The sequence below is a fragment of the Hydra vulgaris genome, chromosome 06 (assembly GCF_038396675.1).
Source record: "Hydra vulgaris chromosome 06, alternate assembly HydraT2T_AEP".
NCBI lineage: Eukaryota > Metazoa > Cnidaria > Hydrozoa > Anthoathecata > Hydridae > Hydra > Hydra vulgaris.
The window spans coordinates 2156256-2179604 of record NC_088925.1 but is presented as its reverse complement, the minus strand read 5'-3'; the positions used below and the strand labels follow the sequence as shown (position 1 = coordinate 2179604).

General features: G+C 29.0%; 1 protein-coding gene and 1 long non-coding RNA gene across 3 annotated transcripts in view; both read right to left on the bottom strand.

Moving 5' to 3' along the window:
• Positions 1–9398: 9398 nt before the first annotated feature.
• LOC136081578 (uncharacterized) lies at positions 9399–10357 on the bottom strand. Its single transcript, XR_010638915.1, has 3 exons — positions 10258–10357; positions 9957–9980; positions 9399–9746 (listed from the first exon to the last, which is right to left on the bottom strand). It is a non-coding gene; the product is annotated as an uncharacterized LOC136081578 (long non-coding RNA).
• Positions 10358–22491: 12134 nt separating this feature from the next.
• trr-1 (Toll-receptor-related 1) overlaps positions 22492–23349 on the bottom strand; it is a 56318-nt gene continuing 55460 nt past the window's right edge. For both annotated transcript variants that reach the window (XM_065798944.1, XM_065798945.1), the window contains exon 9: positions 22492–23083. In XM_065798944.1, the coding sequence (XP_065655016.1) occupies positions 22614–23083 (470 nt within the window). In that variant the 3' untranslated portion in view covers positions 22492–22613. The remainder of the gene's footprint in view (positions 23084–23349) is intronic.

Below are 23349 nucleotides of genomic sequence, written 5' to 3'. Positions count from 1 at the left end.
AGCTTAACACATTTTGTTAAGGAGTGTTAAGCTTAAGATTAAAAACCAAAATTACTTTGAAGTGTTTAGTTTTTGAAAATGTTTATCTCGATTTGTAGTTTTTTGCGGTGTTTGAGTAAATTCTTTTTTTTCAGTCGTCATTTGTTTACAGAATTCAGCAGTTTTTGATATTTGGTTGACCCAGCAGAAGAAAGGAAAAAAATAAGGACGCACTAATAAATTATTTTATACAAAAATGTGGAGCCGATAAAATTTAAGATAAATGCTATAAATATTTAACAGAAAAAGCACGCATGCTTAACAATAATTTGTCTGCAAAGTGGGAAAAGTGTAATAGAAGATTAGATGATTTTCAAATTAAATATTCTGGCTGGCTTTGTTCAGAAACTGCAATAAACAGGCAAATAAATTTAGAAATCGCTTCCACAGAGACTCAATGCACAATAGAACTAAGCCCAGATGAAAAAATTGTATCACTAACTGGACGCCCGCAACTTAAGTACTCTGAGAAATCTGAACGAAGTAAGAGGGGACAAGCAGCAAACCTCTCGATGTCAAAACACTACGAAACAAATCTGTTAGTTCAAGCAGCATCAATTTCGGCTCGAATACAAGGGCAAGTAGATTTGGCAGTTGTTTTAAAAGAAAGCATCGAAAGTCCATCAAGACCATCCAAGATTAGGAAGCTATATGTCGATGGTGTAAAAGCACCTATTGTAATGTCTGATGAGGAAGCGTTAGCATTTCTTCTCGAAAACAATTTTTCGAAGCGCCAATACTGTTCCATCCGGACTCAAAGCAAGCAACGTAACGCTAATATTTATCCACCCTATGATAATATATTAGCAATAAAAAGTAAGTGCAGACCCGATGGTGTACTTGTAGACGACAAATGTGCAAAGGTTCCTTTACAAACGCTTTTAACGCATACGGCTAAAAGAACTATAGAGATGCAAAAGGAAGTATTTGCGACAATTACGGGTAACTTCATACCAACGGAAATGATATTTAGCTACGGTTTTGACAACAGCTCTGGTCAATCTCAATATCATCAATCTTTCCTTGATCAATGTACATCACGAAATGCAGATTCATGTCAATTGGCCACAACAGTGATTCCCTTGAGACTTTTGAGTAGCGCGGGAGCCCCGATTTGGAATAATTGTTTTCCGCAGTCCACAAGATTTTTTCGGCCTTTAAAATTAGAGTACACGAGTGAAACAAAGGAAGTGATAACAAGATAAGCTGCTGACTTAAATAAACAAATTCAAGAGCTTGAAAACTTACGTGTTGAAATCGAAGCTGGTAAGATAATCGAAATAACGTTCAGAATGTTTTTAACTGTTATAGATGGAAAAGTTTTGAATGTTTTAACCGATACAAAACCAAATCAAAAATGTCCAATATGCCATGCAACCCAAACTGACTTTCTTAAAGGTACAGATTATAACAGCGTAAAATTTCATCCTATCGATGGAAATCTAAAGTACGGATTTAGTCCACTGCATTGCTGGATTAGATTTTTTGAGTTCGTACTACATTTAGGATACAAGATGGAAGTAAAAAAATGGCAAATAAGATCGGATGAAGATAAAGATGCAATCAAGAAAAGAGAAGAGTATATTCAGAATGAGTTTTGGAAAAAACTAAGTCTTCGTGTTGATGTTCCAAAAGCAGTTGGTTGTGGTTCCACAAATGACGGCAACACGTCGCGTAGAGCATTTACGGAATATGATAAATTTTCGAAAGTTTTTGGAGTAGACACCGAATAGATATTTCGAATGAGAATAATATTTATATGTTTATCTTGTCAACTTTCCCTAAATTTGGATAAATTTGAAGAGTATTGCTTTCAAACTGGTCAATTATATCAAAGCAAGTACTCCTGGTTGCCAATGACTCCCACAGTACATAAAGTTATAGTTAACTCAAAGCAAATAATGCAGAATACAGCACTTCCTGTTGGTTACTTTGGAGAGGATGCAGCTGAGTCACGAAACAAAATATATAAAAGCGACAGGCTGCACCATGCACGTAAGACTAGCCGCATTCATAATCTTTTCGATGTATTTCATAGAGCTCTTGACACATCGGATCCATTAATTTTATCTCTTCGCTTAAATACACGTGTGCACCAAAGGAAGCGTTTAACACTGCCACCAGAAGTAAAGGAATTATTTTATTGTGAGGATATCGGTGAAACATGTGCGACTGAGAATTTAGAAAATATGAATGACGACGAGGACGATTATCCAGAACAACTTGAAGAGGAAAATACATTTTTGGATAATGAATTGTATTTAAATTAAAGAGTTTAATAAAATTTTAATATTTTCGTAAATACGTGAGTAAATCATATTTTCAATTTCCAGAAACAGCATATTTACTCGTAAGTATCGTATATTTTCTAATTTAGAACTAAAAAAATAAAAACTCAGAAAGAAAAGAAAAATTTTATGTAAAAATTTTTTTTTTTTAATTTTAATTCTAAATGTTGATAATTTAAAAAAAAATAAATAATTATTTTATACAAAAACACTTAAAATATACTGCAAATTCAAATTCCAGTTAAAAATTTCGTTATTTTAAGTTTTAATAGTTTTGGCCAAGAAAAGTGATGTTTCCGACCATAGTGTATTGTAATGAAAATTATAATTATGACTTTTTTACTGCTTTGCATGAATGCATATAAATAGAAAAGCACTTACCTTCTAAATATAATTATATTTAATAATTTATACTTAATTTTCCACTTCAAAATCACCTGACTTTATCGACAAATACTAAAGTACTAAATTATATCAACGGTATTTCTATAATAGACAACGTTACTACTCGCTAATGTTTACTAACATTCAATAGAAATTCTATAAAGGATTTGCGATTGAAGTAAAATTCTGAAATAGAATTTCTATTGAAATTTAATTCTCCGATAAAACTTTTATTGAAACTAAATCTATTATAGAATTTCTATTGAAATTAAATTCTGTAATAGAACTTCTATTGAAATTAAATTCTATAATGGAATTTCTATTGAAATTAAATTCTATAATAGAATTTCTATTGTTGAAAAATTATCTGTTTTTCATTTAAGAAAACGTGAAAAATCTTCGAGGGGACCTCTAAGCTCCGGGGCCCAACCGCCTTGCGGGGCTGTGCTCCTAGTTACGCCACTGATATATATATATATATATATATATATATATATATATATATATATATATATATATATATATATATATATAAAAGTAATAATAATAATAATAACAATTTCTATCATTAAAGAATAGAGCATCATTACCTTAAGTAAGCCTAATACTTAGGTTACAATACTTTGCTTCTTTATTAGTCTGAGTTTTTCAGAGATATTTTTATTATTTTGTTTAGCAACAAGACTGTTGCAAAACAAAACTTACAAATGAAAGAAATAGTTATTTGAATACCTAAATAAGTAAATTAAATAAATTTCTTAATATCATGCTTGTATCAGCACAAAAAATCACTGAGTTTACAATAAAAAATAAAAACAAACAAAGTAATGGCTACAGTATGGTACATTATGCGGCCAATAATTGGGCAATGTGAGTGGTGCTTACAAGTACAAAGTGGTGCTTACAAACAGTGGTGCTTACAAAGTGGTGCTTACAAAGTGGTGCATACAAATACAAAGTAGATACGTGGACTAATTTTCTTAAATTATTCAAAACTAGAATGTTATATATCATTAGAAAGCTCTCAAATACAGTTTTTCAAAGGTAAAAAAATTACGAAAATCGGACAATTCTATAAAAAGTTATGACGTTTTTAGTAGCAAATTTTCGATATATGGATTTCTTGATAAAACTATAGTCAAAAAAATTTTTTTTTTACATAACTTGTTATAACGTTGTCAATTCTTATTCAAAAACCTATAACTTGCTATCAAAAGATAGGTGTAAAAATGGGCTTTAATTTTAAACTTTTTTCTAGGTAAATGGCGCAAAAAGGGATTCAGAGGGGGTGCTAGTCCACCACCTACACCTCACAAAAAACACTTTTTCTCCATAAAAGAGTGTTTTTTTTATAAAATTAATAATATTTATGAATAACATGTTGGTATTATTTTATTTACATCACTAGCGAGTATTACAGGTCTATCATAAAGTTGGGTGTTAGTTAGTGGGTAAGGTTTAACACACCCTATCAAAATTTCATTCTTTTAAATATTGTAATATTTACTAAAATGAGTAAATTATAAAAAATAAGTATAATATTTTAATACTTTGAAAAACAGTAACTATTGGTGTATAAAATTGCCTTTTTTGGAGGGGGCGTATGCCGCCCCCTCCCCCCTGCTGCCCTAAACCTGAAAAAAAAAATTAATAACAATTTCACAAAAAATGTTAAAATGCTTTCTTAAACAGAGAGAAATTAAAACAAAAAACTATTATACCACATTACAAATTGCGTTTGAATATCCATTTTGTCCTTCAAAGGGACCGATTACCCACTCCAACCTAAACAAAAAACACAAAAACAATAAGTATTTTGAAATAAAAAATATAATTAAGTTTTGTCTTGGTTTTTAGTGAATGAATTAACTTTTTAATTCCATTAATGAATAAAAATAAATCATTTTTAACAATAGACACCACGTGAAGGTAAGCCAGAGCCATCTATCAAAAAAAATTTGCAAGCCATAAAACTTACTGTACCATATTTGCAAGCAACAAAACTTGCGGTACTCATTTTGCAAGCCATAAAACTTGCTGTACCATATTTGCAAGCTACAAAACTTGCGGTACCCATTTTGCAAGCCATAAATCTTGCTGAACATCTTTATGTAATGCATATAAGTTAATTTCATTTAAATTAAGAAAATATTAATTCTCCGGTTATAACATCAGCAACAAGCTGGATTTTTTTCATCTTATAATCAACAGCTTCAATATCAGTTTCATCTTGCTTCCAGTAAGAAATAGTGTAAATTATATCCTGTTGTTTCTTGTTTACTTTTTCTACTCTTCCATCATAAATAACTGTTTTTGAATCGTTAGCAACATACCATTCACGACAAAGTTTTCTTCCGACAATTCTTTCAGACATAACATCATCTAAATCATCAAGTTGTTTGGCAGATAAGTATTTATACAGATTTATAATTTCGCTGGTAGTTAATACACGCAGCTCATGCTCCAGCTTCCTTTTTTATTTTCATCTATTTTTTGTCGTTTAGATGCTTCTCTATCAGCAATCTTTGCTCGAATTTCACTGTGTAATAGTCGAGTTCTAATTCTGTTTTAACGTGCCATGTAAATAGACCACTTAACTACTTTTTCTCTAGACAACTCCTCAAGATTATCAAAATAATCTATAGTTCTATTCTTTTTGGATCGTAATTTGCTAGATATGTAACAAGTTGTTGCATTAGGGCGTCGTCCTTTGAAATCGCTAAACATACCAATTAACTCTTCACTATCAACATTGTAACGCCTTGCACTAGCTGTCTCCTTCTTAAGTTCCTCTGTAATAGTAAGGGAGAAATATCTCTTATATTGACGTGTCAAAACATCCTTCACTGCATTAAGATAAGCAGAAGTCATTTCAAGAAGTTGGTCATCAATGGGGAATAAGGTTGAAATAGGTTTCAAAACATGTGGGTCAAGCATTGTCCCAAAAAATCCATCTTTTTACAAAATAAAGCACCTGGATCTCATATGCAACAAGTAATTTCTTTCAAAACATTTTCTACCACCTGGATTCCAGTGACATGATCAAAACTTGCATTACCAGCTGATACATAAAACTTAGTCATCCATGGTCCACTGAGAAGTTTACTAAACAGCGCAACCACTCTCATTTTTATAGCAGTTGCGTTACAAAATGCTTCTCGCAGAATCGGTTGATAATGTAGAAAAGATAATGTAGAAAATTAGCATAGTGTTTCATAAAAATGAAACAAGTATGAAAAAGAATGTGCAAACGGTTTCCACGATACCGTGGAATAATACCTCGAGGTAGTTTTTTATTGTCTAAAATATTTACAAAACCTTGTGGATCACCTTTGCCATCCTTAAACCTCATTTTGTTCATTGCTAACATAATTTTGACAGCCATACGATCATATCCAAACAATTTGCAACGTTCAAGTTCTGAGATTTCAAAACTTCGCGACATAAAATGGCAATTGTGTCTAGAGGGTGCAAATAGCAGTTGAGCTCATTTAAATTCTTCCTCCACGTATTACAAACTTTGGTAATAGTAAGACGATTAACTGAGACTCTGTCAGATATTATGTTGGATATATTTGATATAATTGAACTACGACATTCATTAAGGGGAAGCGAGTGAAAATCTGAAAGAGTAAAAACTAAATGATCAACTGCTCTACATATATGGCTTTCGTAATTAACAGCTGTTCTACCAGGTAACTGGTCCAGAGCAATGACCTGACAGTTTTTTTCAGATGTGAGATAAACAGTGTTGATATGAACATCCTCTTGTGTTGTTGCATCAAATCCAAGAGTAAGATGAGAATTACTCACAGCCCATTCTGCTGCTCACGAGCCATTTGCTCAATAGTTGAACGATGAGGAATATTAGTAAAGTTAATTCCCAAATATTGCCCAACTTTTACAATTAGAAATGGAATATTACCTGTTGGAACATTTGCTAATAACATCCCATAAATTATCATTCTCATTTGTAATGGGTAACTGTTATCATCTTCTGACATAACAACATTTTGAATTTTAGCCCTCTTCTATTTGGAACATATCGTTTTTTAATTGAGCGATAAACTTTTTACTTGCCTTACTATCAGTATTATGTTTTAGTTTTATCTGCATTAAGTTTTGTTTTTCTTTTACTTTTGATGCCTTTGATTTTGCTTTAAGATTGCGAATTAACCTACTGTAATGATATGTTTTAATTTGTTTTTTAGTTCTCTAACCTCCATCCTCAAAGCTTTAATAATATCTTCTTTTCTTTTGATGCTTTGCCTGACTACTTTTAACTTATGTGGCATGCTATTATATTTTGATTTAGTTTTTGTTATTTTTTTCCTGTGTTCTCTGGTCGAGCTCGCTAACTGAGAAGATAAATATGATAACCTTTTAAGGAGTTTTCTTTCTTATGGTTTACTTCTTCTCTAGATGTATGCTTTCTTGTTTCATTTTCTAAGGATTTTACAGGCAAGAAGGGTTCACTGTTGACTAGAGGTAAAATTGCAATATCTTCATGAAGTGACAGAACAGAAGACCCTGAAACAGTTATTGATGAAGTACTCTGATTAGGATGTATTTCCTGGCTCATTGGCACGCTCGATGAATGGTACGTAATAGTTTGATTACAGAAATCATCAAACTTTGAACAATCCCTTGCATAATTGCTAGTAAATTTTTTGGCAACGTTAAGAACATTATAGAGTTGACGTTTACTAATATTTTAGCTAAATAACTCATTCACTTCTTTAAAAGTTTTACCAACTGACTCACCGCTATTAGTAAATGACAAGATTACATGTCCATTTTTACAGTGTGTAAATATTTCATTGCGCAAATTGAAGTTTCCAGCTAAATAATGTTTCACTGCATCCGTAAACACACATCCCCTATTTTTTGGACCCATAATTCCTTCAAAAGAGTACAATTGAAGAGTTGATATATTTTAATTTTAATTAAATTTCTTGAAAAGTAATGCACTAATATATTATAAATTGTTAACAATTGAAAATACAACATGAAATAAAATTTTTTAAAAGAATATACTTACAAAATATCATACATACCTAATACAAACAAGTACTTGTTCAACTATGGTCCAACTAATATTTAAATCTGAATAATGCAAATCAAGTTTTTAGGAACTGTAAATATAAACCCAACCATTTTAAGATAAATTAATTTTTACAAAAGTCAAATAAACATTTTAAATCAACTAAAATAAAAAAACTATAGAAGTACGCTAAAGACTACACATTTAATAACACTTAACATTTAAAATGATACTCATAAATTAGAACTTGCATTCAATATAGGCTATAAAATTCTTATGATACTTTATTTGCATTTGAAAGTGGTAATTATCTATAGGTACCACTTTTAAATTTATTTTATCACAAACAACATTGAAAACATGCAAAATATTTATTGCTACTACTACACTTGTTAATTATTAAAATTCTTTTTTATAATTATTTAGGCATAAAACTTAGGTAAAAATAAAAAAATACCAAGAATAATTTAATGTAAAAATTGGGACAATAAGGAAAACAAATTAACTAATATTGTATATTATTAAAGAAATATAAAGGAATGGTGGCATCATGCTAACTTTTTAATTGTTTATATTGAAGTTAACATAATGGCTGCCACCATTCCGCCTGTGTCGACCTATTCTGCCACGACCACTTGCAGTATCTCTGCTGCTGTCCCCAGCACTCCTGGTTGGGGAATAATAGGGCCATCTAAAAAGAGGATCATCTTTGCCCCCAAACCGGATCCAACGCAAATATGACCTGTTGCTGGTGGGTCCAGGATGTTGGATCCTGTAAGCCCTGTAGGCTTCATATGTAAGCTCTAAAAGCAAATAAATAATAGTTATATTAGTAACAAATGGCATCATGTAACACTTAATACAAATTCTAATATATATAAAATTCTAAATATATAAAATTATTGACTAATAAATCACTGATAGGTAAACAAATTTATAATAGTAAAAATTTAAATACTGCTTGTGATTTGCCTTTTATGAGAATTTAAACGAGAACACAATATAAATGTATTGAACAGTGTATATTAATAGGAATAATAAAAATTTGAAAACCATTCAGATACATTTTTAATAGATAAATTTACCAGCAGAAGGTTTAGCAGGTGGAACTAAAGGTAGAAAAAGTTGTCATTTAAAGATATTGCAATTGCTGAGAAATGCGCACACATTAAAAAGTAATAGTTTTTAGACATACCAGTTGTTGCAGATGAACATGAAACTAAGGTTAAAAAGTTGTAATAAAAAAAGTTGCAATTGATGAAAAATGCATTCACAATTAGAAGGTAAAATTTTTAAAACTTATCAATCGTAGAAGATGCACACGGTCCTAAGGTTAAAAAGTTGTAATAAAAAATTAATATAGCAAATGATGAATAATGGATACGCATATTTAACAAGTAATTTTATTTAGACATACCACTTGATGCAGAGGACGATGAAACTAAGGTAAAAAAAGTTTTAAAAAAGAAAAATATAGCAATTGACAAAAAAAGGCATACACAAATAGAAAGAAAAGATTTTAAAACTTACCAATCGTACCAGATGAAGATGGTCCTAAGGTTAAAAAGTTGCAATAAAAAATTAATAAAGCAAATGATGAAAAATGGATACACATATGAAAAAGTAATACTATTAAAACATACCACTTGATGCAGACAACAATAAAACTAAGGTAAAAAAGTTGTAATAAAAAACAAATATTGGAATTGATGAAAAATACATACACATATTAAAAAGTAAAGTATTAAAATATACCAATTGTAGCAGATGAGGATGTTCCTGAGGTTAAAAAGTTTTAATAGAAAATGAATATTGCAATTGTTGAGAAATGCATACACATATTAAAAAGTAATAGTTTTTAAACTTATCACTTGTTGCAGTTAAAGTTGGAACTAAGGTCAAAAGATTGTTATAAAAAATAAATGTTGCATTTGATAAGGAATGCATAACATGTTTTTAGAACTTACCAACTGTACCAGATGAAGATGGTTCTAAAGTTAAAAAAGGAGTAAGACACCACAAAAAAAAAAATAAGTTTAGCATTAAATATATTAACAGAATAAAAATTAATGGTTTTGAAAATTACTAACTATAGCAAGTTATGAAAAGAGAGTTAAACAAAATATGAGTTAAACCTAGACACACATGTTTAAACTTTTGTTACTATGGTTCATAACAAAAGTTATAATATACAAACTTACCAATGGTAGACCTTGTCGATTCAACTAGAGGTAACAAAAAAATTGTACAATAAAATATAACACCTTGTAATTGTCAAAAGTAAGTTCAAAAAATAACAACCAAAAAATTAAAATATAAAGATTATATGTATATAAACAAGAAGCTAACATTAAGATTGGGTATATACTCATGTAAACGATAAACATATATAAATTAGTATACATCAAGAAAAAGGTATAGACACTAATATTTATATCTTATATTTAAAAAAACTTTAGAAACATTAAGTTAATGCAAAAATGTTATGGGAACTATACTTACGAAATCTCAAGAAATCTATAATGATAGTGCTAGGATCTAAACAAGAAGCAAATATTAGACATGTTTGTATAATTATTTAAATAATACTTAAAGGATTTAGTAGTAAACAACAGAAAACTGATAAAAGAAGCTGAGTGCATTTTTTATATCATTTTTAAACAAAACACTAAAAAATGTTTGTTAAGAATAAATCAATATAAATTCGATTTGTAGACTTCATAGAAATTAAAAGAAAAGAAGCAAATTATACGAATCATAAAATAATTTATTCTTAACAAAGTATTTTGTTAATACACAAATAAGTGTTATTAATACTTATCTGTGCATTAACAAATTTTTATACTTATACGGTGTTTTAATGAATCTGTGAAACGATACTTTTATCTATCAATTAAAACAGTTTTAACCTAATAGTATTATATTAAAACTGTATTATTAAAAATGTATTAGTAATACCTTAATCTTTTTGTACTTAAAGTTATCTTACCAACATAAACAAAAAGAGTAAGGTTTTTACATTTATGTTATTGTTTTAAAAATAGTTAGCAATAATATAATTACGAAAAAAAATTTGCTTACTATCTGTTAAAGAATCTATATATTTTTGAAACTCTTTTTTTTTCATTTTTACTGTTATCTAAAAATTAAAATAATGCAGAAAAAAAAATTGTTTTTCTAAAAACGGCCCCCCTATCCGCCCCCGAATTTTTATAGTTCGATGTTACCAAAAAAAAATTCATAAAAACAGAAATTAGGTTCCAAAAGTGCTGCACTTAGTTATATATCTGCTCCCATTTTTTTTTGGCTGAAATTTGGCAGGTAAAAAGAAAATACATGTTGAAAGTAGAATAAATAATAAAAAAAGCGAGCTCAACATTTTTTCGATACGAAACTAATGTGAGAACATCGATTAAATTTTCATGGAAAATTGTCAGCAAAAAAATTCATAAAAAAGTTAGGCAACCGTACTTAAAAATAATATAAGAATCAAGCTTCGCTTTTCTTCTTTCAAAAAATATCCTATGCTTATATGTGTTTCTAAAATATCGTAAAAAATATTATTATATCTAAAATATTTTAAAAATAGTTATACGCTGCCTTTTTTATTAAAATCAATTTATATATTTATAAACATATCGTATAACAAGGAATGACTTTTAAAGATATATATATATATATATATATATATATATATATATATATATATATATATATATATATACACTGGCGAGCAAAAAAAAGTGAACAGTACAATTTTTCAGTAAATTATGTATTATTAATCAATTAAAAATATAATACATAAAATATAACATATCGCTTATGTTAAATACATATACATACACATTTATACGACTCATTTTGAAAAAAAAATTAATATTTTGTGTGGCCACCACCATTTTTCATCACTTTATTTAATCGACGCGGCATCGACTCAATTAAATTTGCTATCAAACGGTCAGGTATCGTAACCCAAACTTGTTTTATGGCTGCCCAAAGATCATCCAAAGATGAAATATTATTTTTATGGACCTCTTTATCCATATAGTCCCACAAATTTTCAATGGGATTAAGGTCTGGACTTTGGGCAGGCCAATTTTCAAAAAGGAAGATATTGTTATCCTTGAGCCATTTTTTAACTTGTTTAGACGTATGGCAAAGAGCATTGTCATGTTGAAATTTAATTTCATCCTCTTCTAATTCTTCCAGTGTGGGCAGCAAAGACTTTTGTAGAATACTAATGTATTTATTGGAATTTATTCGTAATCCATCTTCGACTCTATGCAATCTGCTCACACCTTTGGCAGAAAAACAACCCCAAACCATAATTCCAAGATTACCCTTTACCGTTTGGTGAATACAATCTGGATTTAATTGTTCGTTCTTACGTCTAATGCACATCTGTGGACGATCTGAATGCAAACAAAATCGTGATTCATCTGACCATAATATTTTTGTCCAGTCTGTGTTTTTATCATATTTTAGCCAAGCTAACCTTGCCTTTTTATGGCGTGCTGTAAGAAGAGGTACTTTTTTACGTGGGTGTATTTTGAACCCCTGATCTTTAAAACGCCTCGAAATTGTCCATCGGCTAACCTTTTTATCATCAGAACACGTAAAAGTTTCTGCGATATGCGTCATAGTGGTTTTTTGATTTTTTAAAACATTCAATTTTAACTTGTGACAATCTCTTTCCGTCATTTTTCTTGGTCTGCCAGAACCTTTTTTTCTAGCTGTTGTTTTATTGTTTTTCTGACGTGAAAGTATCTTGTGAACTCCATCAAAATAATGTTTACACCTTGAGCTTTCATAATTTGAATAATTTGGCGTATCGATTTACCGGACGCACTCATTCCAACAATGATTCTTGTTTGTTCCATTGTTAAATGAGGTCCTCTGTGAAAGAAAAATGATAATATTTTTAGAGTAATATATGAAGAAAATATTTATTTAATGATAAACTATGTATTCTAAATGAATATATTTTTTTTTCATAAGAATCCAATAGCATCAAAATTAAAGGGGATTTTTCATTTTAAATAAGTTAGAGGCATAAATAATAACCAAAATAAAATAAAAAAAAATTACCTTTTATTTGGAGACATTTTTTTCTTTTTATTTTTTATAATAATAATATAGCGATAATACGTCCTATTTCACCCACGCTCTAATATCAACTACAGATTTTGCTGACAACGTTCACTGTATTCATATCTAATGTTTAGAAGTTTATTTATGTTTTCTTTGAAAGATAAACGTAAATTCTTTGATAGTACGAACAAAAATAAACAAGCTTGTATGAGTTTCTGTCCAGAGCTCTTTCATTTTATGCCAAAGCAGTCGCTGTTCACTTTTTTTTGCTCGCCAGTGTATATATATATATGGGTAGATTTCAATAAATACAGCTGCGTATAAACTTTTTTTTAATATATATATATTTGTAATAATATATAATTATTTAGTGAAATAGTTATATATTATTAAAAATATATATATATTTAAATACATACGCAGCCGTATTTATTGAATTCTCCCATATTTTAACGTATAACAAGAAAATGACTTTCAAAGATTATTTATATATATATATATATATATATATATATATATATATATATATATATATATATGCATATATATATATGTGTATATGTATATATATATATATATATATATATATATATATATATATATATATATATATATATATATATATATATAATCTTTGGAAGTCATTTTCTTGTTATACGTTAAAATATGGGAGAATTCAATAAATACGGCTGCGTATGTAGTCTTCTTGCAGAAATATAACATTAAATCAAGATGTTTTCTTTTGTTTACTCAATGAGAACTTGTCTCTTACAAAATTATAATCATAATTTATACTAAATCACATACCTCAATTATTACCATTACAACTCACATAAAAATATTTACAATTTTACATTAACCATATAAACACATCAATTACATACAAAACTGTGCAAACATATTACCAAAAATTATCAAATATATACGCACTTTAATTACAAACCACTTGACGTCACGGAACACTGAAACATTTAACTTAATATAACTAGTTTCGGCATGTATTGCTCTCGAGCACTTCTTTGCACTTCGTTCATGTCAGCAATTCCTTTAACATGGTCCTTATTGTTTACAATAACTTCTTTGCAATTATTGCCCATATCTCTTTTCACGTCCGGAACGCATAAGGGCTGAATCTAACATTGAGATATAATATGTTTCACGTGGCTCTAAGCCCCATTCACTTCAACAATTTGTTCCGACACGTCTTGGATACTGTCGCTGATTTTCATTGGTATGGCACTCTGCATTGGGTGGCTTCAACCAAACTTTCTTACCTGCTCCAAATATTTTGTTTGTCCCATTTTTTGCTAGAAGATTTCTTTTTCTTAATCCCTTGATACCAATTCGATAACTATATGTTTTCTCCATCGGTCGTACGTCATTTATGTCGACAGAGCCGTCGTACCAGTATACTTGTTCTGGAAATAATATTTTAGATTGCTCAGCTATTCTTTTTATTGTACAATGGTTATTTCCACAATTTCGGGCAATCAGCGGCCCGAAACGTGATAAGCGCTCTCCAACTGTCAAGGAAACTTCTCATTTTTTCAGTCTTAAATGTTGCCTCATTAAGTGTTAATATTTTGAATGGCCCTTCTCGTTCACAAAAGATAAGACAGAGAATTTAAACTACGGAAACACTTCCGCATGAACTCGGCAGTTGTCGCCACAAAGCGTATCTTGAAGGTTCACAATCGGTAAGACTCAGAAATTTTTCAGTTCTATAATGCGTAATATCCATGGCTAATCTTTCCCAATTTTCTTTAAAGCTACTTGTCTAACTCTGCCATGTTTGAATGAACGTCCAACATTTCTTTTTGCAGCCATGTAGCATCACCCACAACTGTATTACCAATTTGAACTATTACACTCATAGCTAAAGAACTTGCATCAGCCCATACCTTTCCCTCATTGCCATCCACATTCCAATCCCAACATGATGGCTCGCAACTTTCAACCTCATCATAAACTTCTCGACACATTTCATATTTTCATCACAAATTTAATTGTCCCAGCCCTTCGTCAAATTGACAACTCTTTGTTTCAAAAGACTACAAACAACTCGTAACCAACCACACCCAGGTAAATGACCCACCAACTGTCCGCAAACTGAAATCACTACTCTACTGGTCAACTTTTTAGGGATTTCTTCAACTTGATTTTCTCTTGACCACGTCATTTTGTTACCAGCTTTGCGAACACATAATCCCAACACACGGTCCCCATTATTTTCAATCTGTTCACCATCTTTGCTCTCCAAATCATATTTTCCAAAATGTCTCTTGACATAATCGAGACTCACCACGTTCTCATTAATAAATATGTCATCTTTCTTAACCAACTAGTCTTAATCAATGATGACGTTCACAACGGATTTCATGATCATCAGCGAAACATTCAAAGTCGTGTTAAACAATATCTCTTGTTGTGAAATACCTCCGTTTGGAACGGCCAAAGGTGTTCCTCAGTTTTCAGCTAGAGATAAGACTTGCTTATATCCATAATTGCTAGTTTGTTCCCTATTCTTCTCCATTCTCTCAATTTATCAATACACACATCTACATCTCTTGTATACGCCTCGATGCAGTTGTTAGCTTCTCTTCCAAAATCCAAAACAGGCCGGACTTTATTATCTTTCTTTCTATGATTCACACCCATTAAAAGAATTTGTCCTTTGGGCGGCCCCATTACGTTTTCGTCATGCTTAAATAAACATTTCCGCTTGATCCAATCCTGAATTTCGTTTTCATATTTTGTTTCAGCATGTTTTGGTTCCGCGTACTGGGCAACTTTGTTAAACAGTCGATTGGGTTCATCTCCGTCTCTCCATTTCCATTTGACTCTTTATTAAATACCATCAAAAATGTTTCACGATCTTTTTTTTTAATTTCAATTTTGTTTCCTTCATCTTTGTTTAAAACTCCCAGTTCGCAATAGCTGAACTCAAACCTTGCTGTTCCTGACGAGGAAATGAAAACTCCTCCCAATAATTTAACTAATATTCATATGAATTCAAAAAGGTCGGAAATCCACCAAAATAACTTCGTCAAATATTTTGATATCATCAACCTCAACATTCACAGTTGCAGATCCAATACATTGATAAACTTTAGCTTCAAAAGTTACCACCGCTGTAGAGTTTAACCTTTTATTCTGATTTTCAGATATGAAATTATAATGAATTATGTATACTATAGCTGTTGCTACCATACCATTAACTTTTAAGCGAATAATACATAAAACGCTGATTCCGAAGCGAGGTTGCGCAGGTCTCTCGCTCCTGCACTCGTTTCCCTGCATCTTTAAGCATTGTGAAGCCATATATCCTTCGTTACCACATTTAAAACATTGAAAAAATGTCTTCTGAGACATTTTCTTTGCAATTAAACAGTTCTTTAAATTGTGGTGTAACCCTTGGCACTTATAACACACTAAAGGATTTTTTGTAGCTTGATGTTGAGACAAAGCGCCAATAGCATTACTGCCATCTATCTTCACGCGGTTCAAAGCAGTTATGACTTTGGGTAATATAATATCAATTGGGTTCTTTGTTGCTCGAAATTATAATGATAAAAACTCGGGCAATCCCACAGAAAATGCCAAACGTACTGTCTCTTCAGACAATTTCGCAAGATAACCCAATCGTTTCAAATCAGCCAAAAACGCATCAACTCTCTCTCTCCATCATGTAAATTTCGTTTTGTAAAAAACTCATATGCACTGTAAACATCCAATGATAACGCTGCTAGAAGCAATTGCTTGACTTCCATTGCATCTAGCTTATTAATGATTAAAGCGTCATAAACCGAATACGCAGTTTTTCTAAGAAGAATTGGAAATAGTAGCTCCGGCTTTTTGTTCTGCATTTCAGCTATTGCTTTGGTTCTTTGCATCCACACCGCAGCATCTGAAGTTCCATCATACGTTTCAAACATATCGAATAATTTCATACTTCAAATCATGGCCCGGTTAACTTGTAGTTTTCTCGCAGAAATATAACATTAAGTCAAGATGTTTTCTTTTGTTTACTCAATGAGAACTTGTCTCTTACAAAATTATATTCACAATTTATACTAAATCACATACCTCGAATATTACCATATCCCACATAAACATATTTACAATTTCATATTAACCATATAAACACGTTAACAATTACATACAAAACCGTACAAACAAATTAACTACAGTTATCAAATATATACGCACTTAAATTACAAATCTCTTGACGTCACGGAACACTGTAACATTTAACTTAATACAATTACATCATATACAAGTATATATATTCTACGGTAATAAAATATAAAAAATAGGCAATAGCAAAAAATACAATAAAAATGTTACTAAATTATTTAACAAAAGGTTAACTACTAATAAAATGATAACTATTATGTGAAAATTGATTTTTTTTAATGGTTTAACTGTTTGTTTATATCTGGATTTTTCCATTCAATGAACAAAATTTCCTTAATTTTAAGCTCAAATTTATTAAAGGCCTGGAATCCCATATCGAGAAACAGTCATTATTTCTATACATTATTGCTGAACTTAATAATTGTAGTGCTCATTCGAGCGTGTTTGACACAGAACCCTTGGCAGCCATTGCAACCGAGGTACTGGCGAGAAAGAGTCGCACCACTTTGTTTTATAAGAAAACGTGAACGAACGTGTATGCAAATATCTAAAGGACATAAACTTCAAATTAAGTAATGTTAAAACATACGGAAACATTTATCAAGTTTTGCAGTTTGATTCTCACTAGAAAATTGCATTGCGTCAAATTCTCCTTAATTTTGATCTACAACATTTTTTCCGTTAAAAAAATCAGTACAACGTGCCAGCGTGACGAGTGGATAGCGCGCCGATCTTCTTAACAAGTAAGCCGTGGTTACCACTGGAGACTTCTTTTTCTAAATTTTTTTTCGATTATTTTAAAATACAAAATACTTTTGAAGTATTGTGGAGATTATATACAAGTATATGTAACAATGTTATACACTTTAAAAAACGATAAGATTTTAAATAAGCTAAAATTTCTAAAAACATCAAAACACCGGGAGAAAAAGTTTGTTGCGTATGTGTCATGATTGAGATACTTATGTTATTAATGCGCTCAGGTAATTAGTCCTGATAAGCTGCGGATGGTCTGAAAAAAAAGTTGTCTGAAACTTAATAAAGAAAAAATTTAATAAGACAGTCCTTCTACTCCAGAAGGTGCAGCTGTGGAGGCAAAAAAAAAAAAATGCACGTAGCTTGAAAAAAATCTAAAACTTTCTTTTGACAATTATAAGTTTTATTTGCTTTATTTATTTTTTTAACTACAAATATATGCTGCAGCTGTTTTTTAAAACGCCTTAATATGCTTATTACGTATTCCGAGAAAAACGCAACTAAATAAGAAAATTATTAGGAGAAACTCTTTGTAAAACGTTTTTTGAAACGAATAATTTTTATGATTTTTTTTAGAACTCTTTGAAAATATGTAAAGAAAAAGTCAAAATTGGTTGTTTTTACCTAAAGGTGTTTTGAAAAACGGCTGCAATATAAATGATACAACGAATATGTTGAAATGAGATAATTTGACGCAAAATTTAAATGCTCTCAACTAAAGTCACTAAACCAAAAAAATTAAAAGTAATCGCAGATCAGTGCACTTAAAGATTTTAAATATAGTTTATTGGTGTTTGCAAAGAAACATTATATAAATCGTTTTTTAATATAAAAGCTAATGTTTTTTAAACTTTGTTGTAAATGCAGAGATGGCGCCTAACCATCTCTATATAAACAATATATAATATTTATATATTTGTTTAAACAATTATGTAATTTTTTTATGTATTTTGTTTATAAATTGTAAAAAATCCACCTTTATAAAGTTTTATTCAGGATCGTATGTAATGTAAGTAAACTTTTCTAATAATTACAAGTCTTTTTTGCTCAAGCTGTTTTGTTTTAATTTTTTGTAGGTATGTTATTATATTTAAAAAAAATTGACAAGATTGAAAAAACACGAAACATATTGACTTCCAAGTGGAAAATTTGAAACTCAAATTTTAAATTTGTCCCTTTCTTCAAATTGCTAAAATTACGTCATCTACTTCTTGGACCTTTAAAAATGATACACGAGGCTTTTTCGTAAATCGTTGAAACCACAATTTTTTTGCGTAGGTGACGTCACTTTGTGGCAAAAAAAAATTTAGAAAAACAATATTTTATTTAAATTTTTTTTGGAAAACTCCTAAAAGATATATGAAATATATTTTTATGCGATATATTCTAATAAAAACAAAAATTATTTATTTATTGCTATTGTAATAAATACAATCTTATCCGCGAAATGATTAGTACCAGCGCAAAACTTTTTTGGATAAGCGTTTTTTTAGCAGAGACTATTATTCTTTAGTTTTTAATCATTATCATGAGAATTAAACTTTTTTTTATGACTATGTTTTACTGGTCTAAGATCTTCTTAGTTCTATTTGTATAGTGTTGCGTACAAACGTCTGTAAACGCCTTTAGCATATGTTGAGTTTGCAGGCATAAAACGGAATAATGGCGTATAATATATCTATAAAATAAGAAAACTTCAAAATTTTATTTTAAATTTTAGAAATCTTTTTTGCTATAAATATATAAGCAAGATTAAAAAAATTTCAAAATTTATTACGCTGAGGAGAAGTCTTAAACACCCCCCCCCCCCCCCCAAAAAAAAAAAAAAAAAAAAACTGATGACATCGCACTTAATCACTGAGCTATCAATGAAATGTATTTAGCAGAAAAACAAACCTAATCATAAGTCTCTTATAAGCTCTACGTGGAAAAGGTGCAGATTGTAGATGTAGCACACATCTACGTGGAAAAGGTGCACATTGTAGATGTAGCACACATCTACGTGGAAAAGGTGCACATGTTAAGCTTTTTGCTTTTGAACTCAGCTAGTTATAATTATTAAAATAGTTATTGTTAGCATGGAGAGATTTTGTCTCTCCTGTAGTGTTCGATCATTCGTTTTTTGAGGTGGTGAGAAGATCTCGCCACATATACAAAACAACTACATGCTTACAACAATTGTTTTTATAATTATAATAATGACTCTTACTCGATATTGGATTCGAGGTCCAATAAATTTAAGATGAAGGAAAGTTTATTCATTGAATAGATTTATGGTAAGAGCTGAAACATTTATTAAGTTAACTATTATTTTATTTAAAGTTAAAACATTTATAAAAAAACTGCTACTTTTTATTCTGGAGGCCAAAAAAGTTAATTAATGCTTAATTTTATGTTTTAAGTTGCTCAAAAAATAAGATGGCTAATATGAAGTCTTGAAAAACTTTTTTTTAATCTGAGAACTCAAATAGATCAAAATCATCTTTGGTCTAACTGACAGCGGAATTAATCAACGACATTAGGTTTTATAGCTATACTTTGCTTGACACGGTTTAGACCATCTTTCTGACGTTTTTGGTAAATGAAGATAAGATAACATTACTTCTACATGGAAGTAAATAAGAAAAAAAAAAGCGCCATTAACGAAAAGAGCTCAATTACAGTCTTTTAGAGTATATTGCAAGTAACTTTTTCTAACTGTGTAAATATGAGTGATAGCGCGATAAAGCACTTCTTGCAGATAACGTTGTATCCATCTAAACTTGACGTTACTCACTAGACCGTCGGCATCTAAGGTTGTCGTTAATTTGTCTAATTGGCATATTAATCAACAGCAAAATCAACTAATTAAATAACTTTAAAATCCATTAAAAAACAATATTTTAAAAACACTTTCAAATCAAACGCGCTTCATATTTTCTTATACTTTAATATCTCATAAGTTTACTTAAATTTAGGTTTCTAACAAAACTTTACAAAACTTTTAATAAAAAAAGTGTAGTTTATAAAATATAAAATCCATTTATAAAAACGGCTTTAAAATTGGTTTCGATTTTTTTTAGAAAAACAAAATTCAGTAAGTAACCAGTAATATATAAATATACCATGGTTTAATTATAGCGATAATTCGCTGATCTATTGTGATCAGATTCGTCATGTATAATTATTTTATATATTATTAATAAAAAACATTTTGTTCATGCTTTTGCCATGCGAGATGGATTTGCTAAAACTCACGTTTATTATGAACATGGCAACAAAAATACACTAAAAGTTAATGTCACCGGGCTAAATAATCAGAAAAATTGGTTTTGCGACAAAAAAGTTTTTTTTTTAAATTAATAATTTCTAAAAACATAGTTTTTCAATTAAATTTTGAATCCTTTAATAAAACCTTTTCTAGCCTAGTATTTTTAACATTGTAATTTAAATAACCGATTTTTCTCCCCCGTATGTAAGCGGGTAATGTTTAGTTTTTATCTTCGCCTCGTTCCGTTCTTCTTATGAAATTAGTATGAAGATACAAAGAACTTAAATAAAAGTTACTAAATACAAATATCAAAAAATCTCAATCTACCCCTATATACATTAGGGTGACCTTAAAAATCAATATTTTTTTAAATCGTTTACAGGGACCCTTTTAATTTTTTTTATATATAATGAAATAACACTGAGTTGAAAATTTTTTTTAAATAAAAACTTATTTTAGGTGTGAAGCCAGACCTTTTAATGTTTAACGGGTTCCTAATATGTTGGAAAAAAACAGTCTTTTAAAAGTAGGTATTTAAAAGAAGCAAAATTTAACATATTGTAATAATAATGTAAAAAACATTGTAAAACAAACTTGTGAAAATAAAATTTTATAATTTTTAGGTATAAAATCATAGTTTTAAGCAATTAATATATATATATATATATATATATATATATATATATATATATATATATATATATATATATATATATATATATATATCACTATATATATATATATATATATATATATATATATATATATATATATATATATATATATATATATGTATATATATATATATATATTAGACCATTTCAAAATTGTATATAAAAAAAAATTTTTTTGAACTTTATTTGGGCTACCCTTTGATTTGATGTAGTTTGTGGTCAGGAAAATTAGTTCAAAATTGCAAGCTTAAATAATGTGTTTTAGGGACAGCTCAATTAACTTTACTTTTTAACAGGTTCCTACTATTTTGAAAAAAGAGGTTTTTTCAAAAGTATGTCATGTTGGGTCTTAAAAGTAGCGAAATTATATGAAAAATTTCAAAAAAAATGATAATAATGATAAAAACAATTATTACTTTTGAAATTAATATATTATTTTGCTTCTTTTGAGTACCAGATTGACCTTCTTTAAAGGAACTTTTTTTTTTTTAAGTTTAGGACCCAATTGAAAAGTAAACTTAATTGAGCTGTTACTAAATATTGGAATAATGCTTTGAAACTTTAATGATTTACTTTTTTTCATCAATTAACAATATTTAAACATCTCGCCACTTAATTATTAAAAAAATATTTTTTTTGAACTGGTCTAATATATATATATATATATATATATATATATATATATATATATATATATATATATATATATATATATATATATATATATATATATATATATATATACATATATATATATATATATATATATATATATATATATATATATATATATATATATATATATATATATATATATATATATTTTTTTAATAATTAAGTGGCGAGATGCTTAAATATTTTTAACTGATGAAAATATTGTTAATTGATGCAAATATATATTTAAATATTGTTAATTGATGCAAATATATATATATATATATATGCATTTGTTATGAGCGAACAGCAAGAACAAGGTTCTCCCAGAATCTCTCATTATCTTCCCATTTAAAAACTTGATTTTTTGAGAGTTGCTGCTTTAAATAATGAGGTAGTTTGCACTTTTCAATCATTATGGAAATAACAGAATGACCTTGTGAAGCTGTTTGAAGTTCTTCTATGCAATAATAGCTCTTTAAATAATCCGAAGAGATAACAACAATAGTTTTTCGACTGTTATGCATACCATCTAAAATATTTTTTGAAATGTATTCCCCTACAACAAAATCTCTAAAATCTATGCAAACTCTTATATTTCGTTTTTCCAGTTCAAATAGAAGAGTATTTTTTACCCACTCACGATTCTGGGAACTGTATGATATAAAGACATCGTTGTTTTTCTGCTCTGTATTTATGTTCTGCTCGAAACATGTCATGTTTTGCTCAACATTCGTTATTGAAGGTATAAGATACATTTCTTTTTCTAAATGTAACATACTCTCTTCAAACTTTTTAAATGTTATTTTTAAATTTAAATTATATAATTAGATAATTATTTTATTATATAAAATCAGTTATTGATCCAAGTTCATTTGATATAATGTAACTAATCGTGCAATATTTGTTTTTTTCACAAAATTTTTTTAATCATTATAATAAAATTAATATTAATTTTGAATATTTCAAAATTGATAAGATTAAATATAAAACTAATATAACTTCATAAAATTGTAATTCTGATAAAATTGA